Raw genomic sequence first — 15,951 nt, 5'->3', positions numbered from 1 at the left:
GGATTGCACCTGTTATCACTGGGAGGGGCCTACAACACGCCTGCCGACACACCTTCTGCTGTCAGCGACATAGACAGCAGGAAACACCACAGACAGCAGTCCGGTAGATGAGAGATAGACATGGAGATGTCACTGACAGCGGGAAGTGTGTCAGCAGGCGTGTCGTTAGAGGGGAGTATATGATTGGTACTCCTGGACATGTAAACAGTTCCTCTGACACCTATCAGCTGTTGTTTTTTTAGCAGCATATCAACAAACTGGGACTAACTGACCAGGGTTTAGGGCGTGACTAAGCTTACCAGCACATAGAAGAAAGCCCTGTGACATATCAGGTACACTTTAAAATACAAAGTTCCCATAAAAGCACTGAGGATAAAAGGTAAGAAAGTAACATTCGTCTTCAGTGCCCTGTGGGCTATGCAGACATATATGGAGGGTAGATACTTCTATCTTGCTGAAAGCTTGCCTTTAAAGCAGTTGGCCACTTTATAGTAAAATTGCTGAGTGTACATTATTAGTAACTATACTCACTGCCCTTACTGATAACAGCTCCTTGTGTACCACAGAGAGCTAATATCAGACTTCCCTCCTCCAGGCTGGGCTGCCCTGCTCTGTGTTGAGTCTGTCCATAAGATGGCCGACACGGAGAAGCAAGTAACCACACCCCGCCCCCCCCCCCCCCCCCCCTGTGGCACGGCATGGTCACATGCTCCTCCATGTCGGCCATCTTATAGACAGACTCACCACAGAGCAGTGTTGAACACTTGGGAAATGGGGCATGGTCAGATGCTCCTCCATGTTGGCCATCTTATGGACAGATTCACCACAGAGCAGGGCAGCCCAGCCTGGAGGAGGGGAGTTGGATTTTAGCTCTATGAGGTACACAGGAAGCTGCTGTCAGTAAGGGCTGTGAGTACAATTACTAATACTGTACAGTACACTGAGCAATTTTACTATAAAGTAGCCAACCCCTTTAAGCTCCATGATTTCTAAGTAAAGCAACTGTTGTGACTAGTCAGTCAGAAAACAAATACTTTTTACTATTGAAAATTTTACTACTGAAAAACATTGTTTTATTCAGGTTCAGTGAAGATATACAGTGGATGACTGGAAGACGTCCAAACATATACTGGCAAGCTACATGGAAATATATTAGTCCTTTACTAATGATAGCTGTGTTCATATCATATATTGTTATTCAGTTTTTAACACCTTTGACTTATGAAACATGGGATCCAGATTATGTAAGTAATTCTTTTATTGTACATCCAGATTACTTCCAGAAGAAATATACATTACAATTTATGTAGACTTTTCTCTAGCAGTGCACCTTTAAAGGTTACAGGGCTACAGACAGCTATGGTTTGTTTTCCAATTGCAAAAAAATCTACTTTCTAAATAGCCTTTATTAAAATTTCCAACTACTTAGCTGCTCAGAGCAAGTCTGTCAGATGTACTCTGCTCTCGCACTGTAGGGCTATATTCACACACAGAGTTTAAGCTCATTTCAAGTGCAGGCAAAAAAAACATTTCAGATGTTCTTAAACCTGTGTTTTTCATCTGGGCTACCTTTTGGCCCTATTTTACTATGCTGTTTTGGCCATATGCCCTTAAATATGTCCCAAGCAATTGGCTAAAAAATATTTTTTATGCCCATAACAATTATTTTTGAGCCTTAAGATGGTCATTTCTGGGTCATACTACATACAAAAAATGCCCCCAAACATTGCATGCATATAGATACATTAGAAACATAGGGGTGGAATTTATAAAAAACAGTGTATCTGTACATCGGTCTTAGGCTATGTTCACTCTATGTAAAAGTACGGCCGTTGTTGCCATCGGCAACAACGGCCGTACTTTGTACGGGTGAACAATCCCTATTGTTCTATGGGATCGCGGCCAGAGTGTATCGTATGCTCTCCGGCCGGGATCCTGCACGGGGCCGCAAATAACTGACACTGCCGCTTGCTTCACTGTGCCCTATGGGAGGTTCTGATGCGGGCACACGCTGATGCGCCCGCATCAGAACTCTGCGGCCGAAAGATCATCTGGGCGGTACTTAGGTACCCGCCAGGATGATCCGTGCAGAGACCGGCCGTTCTGTGACCTGGCCGGGGTCACGGAACGGCCGGTCTCTCATGACGTGTGAACATAGCCTTAAAGGGAATCTGTCAGCTCCTGGGCCCTACCTGAGGTACTGACAGTGTGCTGTAGCTGGGAGTCCCCAGTGAGCATAGCGCCTTTTTGGTAATTTTCTGTGCAGCGGATTATGCACAATTTTATGTCTCCTACTGTACTAAAGAGTCACAGAGCAGTTGTTCGTGCCACACTCTGGCATGCATCCTCCTCCTTCTTCATGAATATTCAATGCTGCCCGGCTTCCTGCTCGCTCAGCTGTCAGATTGCAGATCAATCAGTCCTCTGTAGGCAGTTTATGTCTGAAAGAATGGCTGCGTTTACATTGTGCGAATTTACACGATAACGATCGAATTCAAACGATAATTGTATGTGTAAACGCAGCGAACGATCAAGCAACGAGCGAAAAATCGTTCATTCTGATCTTAAAACATGTTCTTAAATTGTCGTTCGCAAAAAAATCGCAGATCATTCCGCGTAAACAGTCGTTCACCGATTTTACCTATGTGCGAGATAGGCTTAAGCGATCGCAAAACGATCGCAAAATGATTTTTCCGTACAATATATTGTTCCGTCTAAACGCTGATCGTTATAAAAAAAACATCGTTCTTTCGATATCGTTAATCGTACAAATTATCATTCCGTGTAAACGCAGCAAAACACTCAGTTATAATTGAATCTCTTCTCTCTAATGTGTTGGAGTTGTGGTCTAGGGGTAGCTCACCTGTCTAAAGACCTGCCAGCAGTTCATTGTCTGGTTTGAATCCCCTGATGGAAATTAAATAGATGTCTTCTTTTTCTCATTATTGTATCATTTTTAAGGCTATGCTCACACACAGTATTTTTGCTCAGTATTTGGTTAGTATTTTGCAACCAAAACCAGAAGTTGATTGAGAACATAGAAAGGCTATGTTCTCATACTGTTAAAATTGAGCAGATGGCCGTCATTTAATGGCAAATATTGGACGTTGTTTTAAAATAACAGTAATTATTTGCTATTAAATGGCAGCCATCCACTCAATTTCAACAGTGTGTGAACATAGCCTTTCTTCGTTTTCAATCCACTTCTGGTTTTGGTTGCAAAATACTAACCAAAATACTGAGCAAAAATACTGCGAGTGAACATAGCCTTACAGCGACTCTGTACCACAATCTGCCCCCCCCCCAAAACCACTTACATAGTTACATAGTTAATACGGTTGAAAAAAGACACATGTCCATCAAGTTCAACCTTCGGATAGCTGCTTTTAATCCAAGATCTGTCCTGGGGTCTGTTTGGCAGGTGATGCAGTTATTCTCCTAAAAACAACTTTTAATCCTACAGCGCTGTGTCTAACGGCCGGGGCATACATTTGTATATGCATTAGGCTGGCACCACCTCTCTGTCCTTCCTAAGGAATGATCCAGGAACATTTACTGCTGTTTAAGCTTTGCACAGGTGTCTTAACGATCCAGCCCATGTTCATTATGCACACAGGTGGGGAATAGGAAGCAATCTGCCTGGAGCATTCCTAATGATGAGGAGGGCAGGGAGGAGGGACAAAGAGGTTGTGCCAGCCTAATGCATATACAAATATTAGCCCCTGCCATTAGACACAGCCCTGTAGGATTAAAAGTAAATTTTTAGCACAATAACTGCATCACCTGCCGAACGGACCCCAGGAAAGCAGCTATCTGAAGGTACAAGCGGTTTGGGGGGGTCAGATTGTGGGTACAGAGTCACTTTAAAAATGATAGAATAATGAGAAGAAGAAAAAAAGTCATCTATTTAATTTCCATCAGGGGATTCGAACCAGAGAGTCAACTGCTGGCAAGTCTCTAGACAGGTGAGTAAGGGCCCTATTCCACAGGAACGATAATCGGCCGATTCGGACGATTATCGCTCGGTGGAATAGAGAGAACGATCAGCCGATGATCGTGTCATCGGCTGATCGTTCATTTAGGGCCAGACCTAAAATCATCGCTCCCCCACCGCGCATCACTACGGTGGAATAGCGGTGCGCGGTGAGCGACGGACGATTTGAGAAGCACAATACATTACCTACAGGGCTTCTCCTCCGCTCCGTCTTCCTCCCCGGGTCCCGCGCGCTCTAGCTTCAGAGTGGCCTGTCAGCTGACGGAGCGCTCAGCCAATCACAGGCCGGGACCGCCAAGGCCTGTGATTGGCTGAGTGGCCTGTCAGCTGACAGGCCATTCTGAAGCTAGAGCGTGCGGGAATCGGGGAGGAAGACAGAGCGGAGGAGAAGCCCTGCAGGTAATGTATGGTGCAAGGGCTGCAAGGATATCGTTAATGATGTCCCTGCAGCCCTTGCTCACTGATCATCGGGCTGTGAAATAGGCCCAGTAAACGGCGCTCGTTTACATCGTTGATCGGGCCCTGCTTGGCCCGTGGAATAGGACCCTTACCCCCTAGACCACAGCTTCAACACATTAGATATAAACTGCCTACAGAGGACTGATCTGAAATCTGACAGCTGAGCAAGCAGGAGGATGGGCAGCATTTATTATTCATGAAGAGGGAGGATGATTCATGCCAAAGTGTGGAACGAACAACTGCTCTGTGACTCTTTAGTACAGTAGGAGACATAAGATTGTATATAATTTGCTGCACGGAAAATTACCAAAAAGGCACCATGCTCACCGGGGGCTGCCAGCTACAGCACACTGTCAGCACCTTAGGTAGGGCCCAGGAGCTGATGGATTCCCTTTAACTGAATTCTTGGCCAGTAATTAGGCAAAAAAACATATTGTCCGAGAAAACCCCTTTAATATTTAGTGAGTTCCATATCTCTTTGTTTTTAAGGACATTAGAAGGCTTGAAAGTTTACCAGCAAATGTAAAAAAAAAAAAAATAAGAATAGTTCAAAAAAAATTTTTTTAAGGGATCAATTTAATTCTGAAGTGGATTTGTTGCAAATCACCAAAAGGCTATGTTCCTACACAGTATTTTTGCTCAGTATTTTGCAACCTAAACCAGGAGTGGATTAAAAACACAGAAAGGCTATTCTCTTACACTGTTGAAACTGAGTGGATGACCGTCATTTAATGGTGCATAATTGCTGTTATTTTAAACCGGACGTTATTTTGAAATAACGGCCATTATTTGCCAATAAATTACAGCCATCCACTCAATTTCACCAGTGTGTGAACATAGCCTTTCTGTGTTTTCAATCCACTCCTGGTTTTTACTGAGCAAAAATATTGTGTGGGAACATAGCCTAAAAGTGCAGCTGCTATTTACTTGAACGAGAGCTGTGCTTCAGTTGCACATCACTATGATACACAATTAACAGAGACAAACTCCCGGTGTCGGCCCCCCAGTTATTGATTACCTATCCTGTGGATAGCCCATCAGTAAATTTTGCCTAAAATAACTCTATGGGTGCATTCACACTTACAGGATCTGCAGCAGATTTGATGGCGCAGATTTGAATCTGCAGCAGATCCGCAGCAGATCTGCAGCTGATTTGATGGCCCAGAGTTACTTTGCATTTAATCTGCAACTTCAAATCTGCGCCGTCAAATCTGCTGCAGATCTTCTGCAGATCCTGTACGTGTGAACACACCCTCAAGGGTTGTCACACGTACCGGATCTGCAGCAGATTTCAAAGCAAATCCAATCTGGGCCAAGAAATCTGTTGCAGATCTGCTGCGGATCTGCTGCAGATCTGCTACGGATCTGCTGCAGATTTGATGGCACAGATGTGAATCTGCAGCACATCTGCAGCAGAGCCGCAGCAGATTTGATGGCCGAAAATTGATTTTCTTTGAAGGTGCGTTCACACGTAGAGGATCTGCAACAGATCCGCAGCAGATTTGATGGCCCAGAATTGATTCGCTTTGAATCTGCAGCTTCAAATCTGCGCCATTAAATCTGCTGCAGTTCCTGTACATTGGAACGCACCCGAAAGGTCAAGTTAATGTAAAGGCAACATGGATGGCCATGGGTAAATGGATTGTATCTAGTGGAAACTAGCAGCTTGTTTAAAAAATACCCTGAAGTAGCAGATATTTTAAATGCTTTTTAAAATAAATTTAAAAAAATCCATAAATTATCCCTTTTTGGTAAAGCTATGGCTTTTATATTGGCTCTGACATCACCCTATACTGTTTAATGATCAGCGGAGAGAGCTCATTGCAGGATATTATGGGCTACCCCGCCATCATGTGATACCTCCTCTTTGTCCTCTCTGCCATGTGGCCAGTGCTATTTTAGCAAGTCCACTGAAACAAACTGTTCATGCAAAACCAAGCTATTTGCAAGTTTTGGTCTGAACCCAGGTTCTATGGATTTAGTTTGCTCATCTCTAATTGCAGCCATGCATATATTCTAAAATCATTATTAAAACATCTGAAACCAGCCTCCCTCAGGTCTGTTTTGAGAAAATGCCATTAGAGCAATAAATATACAATAATATATTATGTATCATATTATAATATCATTTAATATTTTATTTTGCTTTCTAATACAGGAGAAGTTTCCTATGAAGAAAACAGAAAATTACCCTAACTGGGTTGTGGCGATATGTGTTCTGTTGGTGGCCATACCATGCATGTTTATTCCATCTTTTGCACTTCTTCACTTTCTTCGAAAGAGATTTAAAAAACAAAGCTGTCAAGCAGGAGATCAGAGAAGTAAAGACTATAATTCAACTAAGGATATATAATATATAAAATAAAAATAACAATGTTTACTTGATTATTTAAAAAAATAAAAATAAAACCTTAATAAAATTTAATGCAAAACGAATATGCATAAGGTATGGATTTTACCAATCTTAACCCCCTCCCGTCACTGCACTGTAAATTAACGTCGCTGCAGCCTATGCCTGAGGCTGCAGGAACGTTAATTTACGATGGAGGGTAACACCGGCGCACACTAAAAATCTCAGGAGGGAATGTTTATAAACTGTAAAAGAAAAGCCACAGTGATGGAGGAGGAGGAAAAGAGTGACCCATAAGTGTCCTCAAGCTAGTGAGTGCGCGGATTACCTGGGTTACTTTCATCCCGAATGAGGTGAGGCAAGGACAATCTCAGAACTTTAGCATCAAATTTTTAGCATGTTGGTTCTACTTTTGGAATAATAGCATGCAGGCAGGGAACCCTGTAGCACCTGGATGGAATTTTGTATCCAGCTTCTTGGAAACAAGAACTGATGGAGGACTTGTGTGTGAGGGTATAAATTCTAACCAGCTGTTTAGGGGTAAAAGTCAGGGGCAGATTAACTTTACCATAGGCCTTGGGCTGTTCACCAAGCCTGCCCCCCCACCACCACCACCCCACTGTAACTATGGCAGTGCTAGTGTGGTGTTCATAGTACAGGATAGATAACGTCATGGTGCCCTGATTTGTGCAAAATTAAGGTAAAAAAATAGCCATTGTTTGCAAATTATGGCAGAACTGTAGCCAGAAGACATTTCACCACTAAAAGTATAAGTATGTTTGGGCAGCCATGGGACCCCAGGAGCTCTGGGCCCCGGGCTACCACCCGAAAAAGACCTATTATAATCTGCTACTGGTAAAAGTAAGTTTAAGATCCGCCTCCCATTTCAACATATAATCTGGTGGCGGCTTCTCTGGTGGAGTCAAGAAATTGATAGGCCACTGAGAGTGTATGTCTGAAAGGATCCTTACTAATAAATAAAGGGGGAGATTTATCAAAGGGTGTAAAATTTAGACTGTTGCAAACTGCCCACAGCAACCAATCACAGTTCAGCTTCCAGCTCTGGTGAAAGGAAAGAGGAGCTGTGATTGGCTGTTGTGGCCAGTTTGCACCAGTCTAAATTTTACACCCTTTGATAAATCTCCCCCAAAGATTCAAAAAGCATAATAGAATTAGAGAATTCGGTGGGGTTTTTCCTGGATGTAAAAATTGGTATAATTAGGATACGTTCTAGAGGCCCAGCAGGCAGGGTTACATAATGGCAGAAGGAAAGGAAGTAGTGTACCAGGCATTGTAGTTAGGGAAATCTTTAGCTCAAAAAAACCTTGCCGGTGTCCACTCACGGAACACATGAGGGGAGATTTATGAAAGGGTGTAAATATACACCTGGTATAAACTGCCAACAGCAACCAATCACAGCTCCTCTTTTATTCTACCAGAGCTGAAAGCTGAGCTGTGATTGGTTGCTGTGGGCAGTTTACACCAGGTGTATATTTACACCCTTTCATAAATCTCCCCCATGGTCTTTCTGCCCGGGGCTAAATTCAGGATGGCCTAGTATGGGGGACATTGTTAAATTTAGGGGAAAGAGATGCTTATGGATCCCCTTCTCCGAGCAAGCTTTAATTGTCGGACCTATAGTGGGGTGTGACTTTAGAGTGGTAAGTAAGGAACTGGGGAGTCAGGAAAGTCCTGGCAGCAGTGTATCCGTGTATGACATTTAAAGCCTCTGATTTAGTAAAATAAGTTTTGAAATTAGACAGTCTGGCATACTCAAATTCTATCATTAGATAAGGATGAGAAATCTTGGGAGTAGTAATAAAAAGTAGAATATAATAAGCATAAGCTGCAATTATATACTGAACTCTATTCATCTGCACTCCCCTCAATGTCCTGATTGGCACAAACATGACAGAGAAAGGGCTCTAGAGTCAATACAGTTCTTTGTTGAATGATGGACATCAAATAAAAACAGCCATCGTTTGGATGGTGTGTGAACATAGCTCAAAGCTGCAAGTCACTTTCCAAACTGCTGCCACTGTTAGATAGCTGTTAGGACAAGAAGACACACAGGGGGAGATTTATCAAACTGGTGTAAAGTAGAATTGTCTTATTTGCCTCTAGCAACCAATCAGATTCCACCTTTCATTTTTCAAATAACCTGTGAGGAATAAAAAAGTAGAATCTGGTTGCTAGGGGCAACTAAGACAATTTTACTTTACACGAGTTTGATAAATCTCCCCCATAGTACCTTTCATATATTTATCTGTGCTCCCAGAATGTAGAAAAATGTTCAAAGAGGCTTTCTTGAGATCCTACAGTGCAGCAACCTGTAACACCTCCCAGCCCCCTCCTATTCCTTGACCCTGCTTGGGCTCAGCTTCCAGGTGTCAATTAAACAGGGAGGGCGTTAAGAGGGATCATTCCAGTTTAAATCTAGTCAGGAGCTTGGAAAAGCTTCTTTGACTGCTCATACCAGAGAATGATTTTTTTTTACATTCTGGAAACACAGACTGATATATGAAATGTGCCATGTGTCCTTTTGTCAAAACTGCATCTAACAGTGTCAGCAGTTTTAAAAGTAAATTACAGCTGATACATTCCCTTTAACTGATAATAATGCTCTGAAGGAAAGAGTGTTCTATTCTATGACTCAAAATAAGATGTGGGTTTGTTTTCTTTCATCTGTCTTTAACCCCTTGTCTCTGCAGCCTATTTTGGTTTTAATGACCAGGCCCTTTTTACTTTTTGTGTTTTTCATTTTTTTTTCCTCCTAGCCTAAGAGCCATAGCGGTTTTATTTTTCCACCTACATGGCTGGTTGGAATGTAATTTTTTTGCGCCATGATCTCTAGTTTAGATTAGTATTACATTTGTACAGATGGGAGATTTTGATAGCTTTTTAGAATTTTTTTTTTCCCGATAATGTGACAAAAAATAATGTGACAAAAAACAACCCTGCAACCCTGATCAGTGTTATCTGCGATCTTCCCTTGGAGTCTGCCTGAGGCAGACTCTATTAGATCACCGAGCTGATTGCATGGAGGGGAAACGATCAGGACTAGAAATGAGCGAATCACAGATTTAATCTGTGCTCCGCTCATCAAGCCGCCGGCCTGCTGCTCTGCTCCCTGCCGCTTCTCCCAGGATGGTAGGAAAAGCCGGATCCAATCCTGGGAAACTTCTCGCAGTTTCCGAGGATTGGATCTAGCTTATCACCAGCACCCGGGGTGGAGCGGCAAGGAGCAGAGCAGCACTGACAGGCAGGCGGGTTGATGGGCGGCAGGCAGATCAAACGAAACGCTTTGATTTGTTTACATCTGCGTATCGCTCATCTCTTATCAGGACCCCCTTAGTCACGCTGTCACTGACACTTAAAGGGTTTAAAGCATGGATCTCAAACTCAATTTATCCGGGGGCCGCTGAAGGTAAAGTCTGGGTGAGGCTGGGCTGCATCAGGTTTTCCAAAAGAAGGGGACTGGGGGGTGACACAGGGGACTGGGGGGGAGCTGGGGGGTGACACAAGGGACTGGGGGGAGCTGGGGGGTGACACAGGGGACTGGGGGTCTCTGAGAGGGGACTGGGGGTGACATGGGACTGGGGGGTGACACAGGGGACTGGGGGGAGAAGAGGGTGACACAGGGGACTGGGGGGAGCAGGGGGGTGACAGAGGGGACTGGGGGTGACAGAGGGGACTGGGGGTCTCTGAGAGGGGACTGGGGGGAGCAGCGGTGATAGAGGGGAGCTGAGGGGTGACACGGACTGGGGGGACCAGGGGGGTGACACAGGGGACTGGGGTGACAAAGGGGACTGGGGGTGACAAAAGGGGACTGGGGGTCTCTGAGAGGGGACTGGGGGGAGCAGGGGGTGACACAGGGGACTGGGGGGAGCAGGGGGGTGACACAGGGGAGCTGGGGGGTGACACAGGGGAGCTGGGGGGTGACAAAGGGGAATGGGGGTGACAAAGGGGAATGGGGGGAGCAGGGGGTGGACACAGGGGACTGGGGATCTGAGAGGGGACTGGGGGGAGCAGGGGGTGACACAGGGGACTGGGGGTCTCTGAGAGGGGACTGGGGGGAGTAGGGGGTGACACAGGGGACTGGGGGGAGCAGGGGGTGACACAGGGGACTGGGGGTCTCTGAGAGGGGGCTGGGGGGTGACACAGGGGACTAGGGGTCCCTGAGAGGGGACTGGGGGTGACACAGGGGACTTGGAGTCTCTGAGAGGGGACTGGGGGGTGACACAGGGGACTGGGGGGAGCTGAGAGGGGACTGGGGAGAGCTGGGCACACACCCCTCCTCCTCTCACCTTCGGCACCGGGGCGCTCTCCTCTCAGCCGCACATGCAGCTCCTAGATCTCTGAAGGAGGAGGCCGCGGGGACTGCAGGATGAGGTGATCGCATCGCTGCAAGTCCTGGGGCTGTAAAGCAGGATCGGGGGTCTGCACTGCATCCCCCGATCCTGCTGAACAGCCCCAGGACTTGCAGCGATGCGATCACCTTGCAGTCCCCGCGGCCTCCTCCTCCAGAGACTGGGGAGCTGCATGTGCGGCAGGGACGCAAGGGGGCGGCTGTAGGCCCCTGCACCGCACACCTCCACTCCCACCACCACCGCCGGCACCGCCCACCTCTCCGTCATCTTCAGGAGGCCGGCCGTCCCTGATGCCGACCCCCCTCTGCCGCGTCATCAGCTGCTCAGCCGCGATTGGCTGAGCATAAAGTTAAGCTCAGCCAATCGTGGCTGAGCAGCTGATGAGGGTCGCACTTACAGGGAAGCTACCATTGAGGTGGGGGCCGCAAACTAGTGTCCCGAGGGCCGCAGTTGGCCCGCGGGCCGCGAGTTTGAGACCCCTGGTTTAAAGGGAACCAACCAGCCCAATTGGGCTGATATGGTTCCCTGGAGCAATGTATAAAGCTCCTGCAGCAGCCGCGGCACATACCGGCCACGGCTGCAGCAGCTTTATACCGGGGAAAAATGACTTTTATCACCCTGCCTAGTGACAGACACGGGTGGGGAAGTATAAGGAAGATGGATGACAGCGTCCAATCATGCAAACATATCTTTTATTCCTCCATAAACAGACAATGTAATTTACATTTAAATTACATTGTTTATGGAGGAATAAAAGATATGTTTGCATGATTGGACGCTGTCATCCATCTTCCTTAGGTTACAAACCCACTTGCCGGATCTGCAGCGAGTCTCCTTGCTGCGTTTTTGCAGGGAGACTCGCTGCAGGTCCCGGCCCTATACTTTCAATAGCAGAGAAACTTGCAGCAGGGATGTACATCCCTGCTGCGATTTTGTCTGCAGCCCGCCCCATTAACCCCCCGGACATTATACATTACCCGGTCCCCGTTCCTGCTTGCTTCGGGGCTCCTGGTATCTTCACGGCCCGCCCGGCCAATCAGTGCGCTGCGGCGGGGCAGCGCACTGATTGGCCAGGCGGAACGTGCCGGGAGCCGCTGAAGCAAGCAGGAGCCGGGATCAGGTAATGTATATCGCCCACAGCCCCCGGCCGCACGATCGCCCCCAGGCCTGCAGCCCCCGACCGCATGATCGCGGGCGATCGTGCAGCCGGGGGCTGCGGGCGATCATGCGGCCGGGGGCTGCGGGGCTGCAGGCGATCGTGCGTCCGGGGGCTGGGGGCGATCGTGCGGCCGGGGGCTGCGGGGCTGGGGGCGATCGTGCGGCCGGGGGCTGGGGGCGATCGTGCGGCCGGGGGCTGGGGGCGATCGGGGCTGCAGGGGGGCGGGCAGGATATACATTACCTGATCCCGGCTCCTGCTTGCTTCAGCGGCTCCCGGCACGTTCCGCCCGGCCAATCAGTGCGCTGCCCCGCCGCAGCGCACTGATTGGCTGGGCGGGCCGTGAAGACACCGGGAGCCCCGAAGCAAGCAGGAACGGGGACCAGGTAATGTATAATGTCCGGCGGCCGGGGGGTTAATGGGGCGGGCTGCAGCCAAAATCGCAGCAGGGATGTACATCCCTGCTGCGAGTTTCTCTGCTATTGAAAGTATAGGGCCGGGATCTGCAGCGAGTCTCCCTGCAAAAACACAACTAGGAGACTCACTGCAGATCCGACAAGTGGGTTTGTAACCTTATACTGCATTTACTGGGCCGATTGGGATCCACGACCCCGGCGAAATCTGCGTCCGAAGGGAAGCCAGTTTGGGCCCCTGTGGTTATTGGAGTGCTACTGAGGACTTTGCTCTTTGTGTTACGGGTGGGGAAGTAGTCATCTGGGCAGCTCCCCACCCGTGTCTAGTCACAGCGCTCTGCCTGTCAGTGCGCTCGGCTGAATGATTGACAGGCAGAGAGGCTAGTAACGGACCTCTCTGCTTGTCGATCATTCCCGTGGAGCATGCTGACAGGCACAGCGTGGTGACTAGACACAGGCGGGAAAGCCTCCCAGATGACTACTTCCCCACCTGTGTCTGTTGACCCAGGGGAATAAAAGTCATTTTTTCCCGGTATAAAGCTCCTGCTGCAGCCGCGGCTGGTACGTGCCGCGGCTGCTGCAGGAGCTCTATACATTGCTCCAGGGAACCATATCAGCCCAATTGGGCTGATTGGTTCCCTTTAAGAGGTAAATAGCGTGCGGCAGCTTGATTGCTGTGGCCAGTCTTTAACGGTGAGGACCCGGCTGCTGATAGCAGATGTTACCCACTCTCTATAGAGCTCGCTTTTAGGCTCGCTTCATAGACCCTGCAAATTATGACATACCGGCACATCATGATGTTGGAATTAACTCGTTTTGATATGTCATTTTGCGGAAAGGGATTAAACATTGTATTGTATTTTTAAGCGTTTTATACAAATGCCAAACTATATTTGAAGAGTTTACTGTTCCTGTTTAGTTTGTTTACTGTTCCTATTACAAAACTAACAGCAAAAAATGCTTTTAGAGAAGCAGTGTTCTCCATTTCTGTTTATTCATACAGAGTTTGGCAAGCATTTAATATTGAGGACTCTGACATGAAAAGAAAGACCCTGATTACGAAAGCCTATTAATAATGTGTCTTACATGTACTAGTCCCTATAAAATATTTACTATATTTACAAACTGTTGAAATATTTACATACACATTTAAATTATTTCTTACATACAACTTCATAACTTCGGTATCTTCATAAAACTTAAACATCTAGTTTTGGTTTTAGCAGGAACAAACTGCAAATCAGATGGCAAACTCTACTTTCTAACATGTCAGTTTATTATATATCGGAATAATGTGTAAATGAAATGGATATTACAATGAATATAATGACACCTTTCAATGGGTGGGACTTATCAGGCTGCAAGTAAACAGTCAGTTCTTCTGGTTAATAAATTTAAAGTAGGGAACATTGACAAGCAGAAAGATCCTAGATCTTTGAGAAGGGCCAAAATTGTGATGGTTAGAAGAACAGGTAAGTACATATGCAATTTAGCCGATTTTGTGTGGTGTGGTACATAAAAAAGTTATCCCAGGAAGGACAACTCATAGAACTGTATTAATGCAGACCACTCACAGTACCCATGCTTATACCAGTCAATTGACGAATGAGCATCAGAACTGAACTATGACGTTTTAGAACAAGGTGGGCAACAGTTAGCAATAGGATAAAATACGTAAAATAGGCAAGTTGACAGAATGGTGCTCTTAGCAATTTTTATCTGCAGAACCTTGGGTCCTTGCACTCATGTGTATGTTCCCTTAGCACGTAGCACCTACCTTAACACTGTTACAGAACAAGTACACCCTTCCATGGAAATGGCAGTGACCTCTTTCAGCAGGATAATGAACTCTGCCACACTTCATAAATTATTCAGGATTAAGGAACATGACAAAGCATTCAAAATGTGGATGAAAGGTCCCTATATACCGCAGACTTTGATCAGCCGTATCCGTTTGCAGCAGGTTCATCCATCATTGTAAGGTGTATGGGGCTTTCCCGATCGTCCACCGACAGATGTTGTCGCTGGAGATAGAGGTCGGGCATGATGGAAAATCACGCTCCACCCTTTTGTTTCACAAGACATAAGCCGTAGCAAGAGTTATGTCAAAGCGGTATACCCATCCCTATATAGAACTCAGGAAAGCTTGGCCTTTCCTGTGTGAGGGGAGGATGGGAGCCAGTCAAAAGAGATAACTGACAGCCACTGTTTAGTCATCAGTTTTTGAGTGTGTCTGGCCAGATTTAGACCCCAACTATGTCAGATGCCACTCTGTTTTAGTAAATACTTTTATTCAAACCAATTCTGGAGCATTTTTTCTTACAGCTCTTTGTGGTGCAATATCTCAGTTATTCTTTCTAGAATATACAACAAAATTGTAGGCGGGTGTTACTAGTTGGGGGAGGGGGGAGGAGTCAATACATTGTCTGACAATGTCAGCACCCAAATATGTAGGCATGTGACTAACTGATAATCTTGAATGATTAGGTTCATTATGGACATGTTGTTAAAGGAATACAAAGAGTAAAAAAGAAAAAGGTACAAAAAAAGAATCAGCATATCACCTATGGGTCAATAAGACATCAGGGTTTGGTATAAATTTGAATCTGCATATATTACTTAGTAGAACCAAGTGCAGAGGAAACAGTTGTTGCAGTCATACAGTTGTGCAGATCTCCTATGCCGTGTCCCAGAACAGATGTTCCACTGTTATTCAGAGCAAGTGTGGGTCAGTACCTATGCTGTGGGATAGAAGGATGTACTTTGCACTCCCCAAACTTGGTGTTAGTGTCTCCTACTACACCACTGGGCACAGCTGAAGGATAAGTAAACACTAGGTTAACTGTGAATATGTATTTTCTTATTTTCTAAAGTTTGTGTGGGGTTTCTTCTCAGAGAGTGGTTCACACAGAAAGTGTGTTCCTGCCAAGTTATCTCCCAGGGCCTGGTCTGGAGACCAAGATCCATTTGTGGGGCACCAAGCTCAGAGTATTCAGACCACCATTTCCAGCAAACTTTACTGCTCTCACTAGGTTTCCTTAGGGGTCTCCCCAATGCCTAGCTCTACCCATTAGGTGGAGAATATGTTCCAGATCGCGTGTCACTTCATGCCCACCAACAGCAATAGGCGGATGTTCTTACTCGTGGGCGTAGGTGCTGTTCTGTTCCCATAGCTAAGTACCTAAGGGTCTAGAGAGGGCCCCATATA

At 46.4% G+C, this 15,951-nt stretch overlaps 1 protein-coding gene across 1 annotated transcript in view; it reads left to right on the top strand.

Moving 5' to 3' along the window:
- LOC138784192 (sodium-dependent neutral amino acid transporter B(0)AT3-like) overlaps nt 1-6,806 on the top strand; it is a 138,162-nt gene extending 131,356 nt beyond the window's left edge. The window contains exons 12-13 of the mRNA XM_069959702.1: nt 1,082-1,244; nt 6,612-6,806. Coding sequence (XP_069815803.1) covers nt 1,082-1,244; nt 6,612-6,806 — 358 coding nt within the window. The remainder of the gene's footprint in view (nt 1-1,081; nt 1,245-6,611) is intronic.
- The last annotated feature ends 9,145 nt before the right edge of the window (nt 6,807-15,951 follow it).

Source organism: Dendropsophus ebraccatus, chromosome 2 (assembly GCF_027789765.1).
Source record: "Dendropsophus ebraccatus isolate aDenEbr1 chromosome 2, aDenEbr1.pat, whole genome shotgun sequence".
NCBI classification, from domain to species: Eukaryota; Metazoa; Chordata; class Amphibia; order Anura; family Hylidae; genus Dendropsophus; species Dendropsophus ebraccatus.
This window is presented reverse-complemented; position numbering and strand designations above follow the sequence as displayed.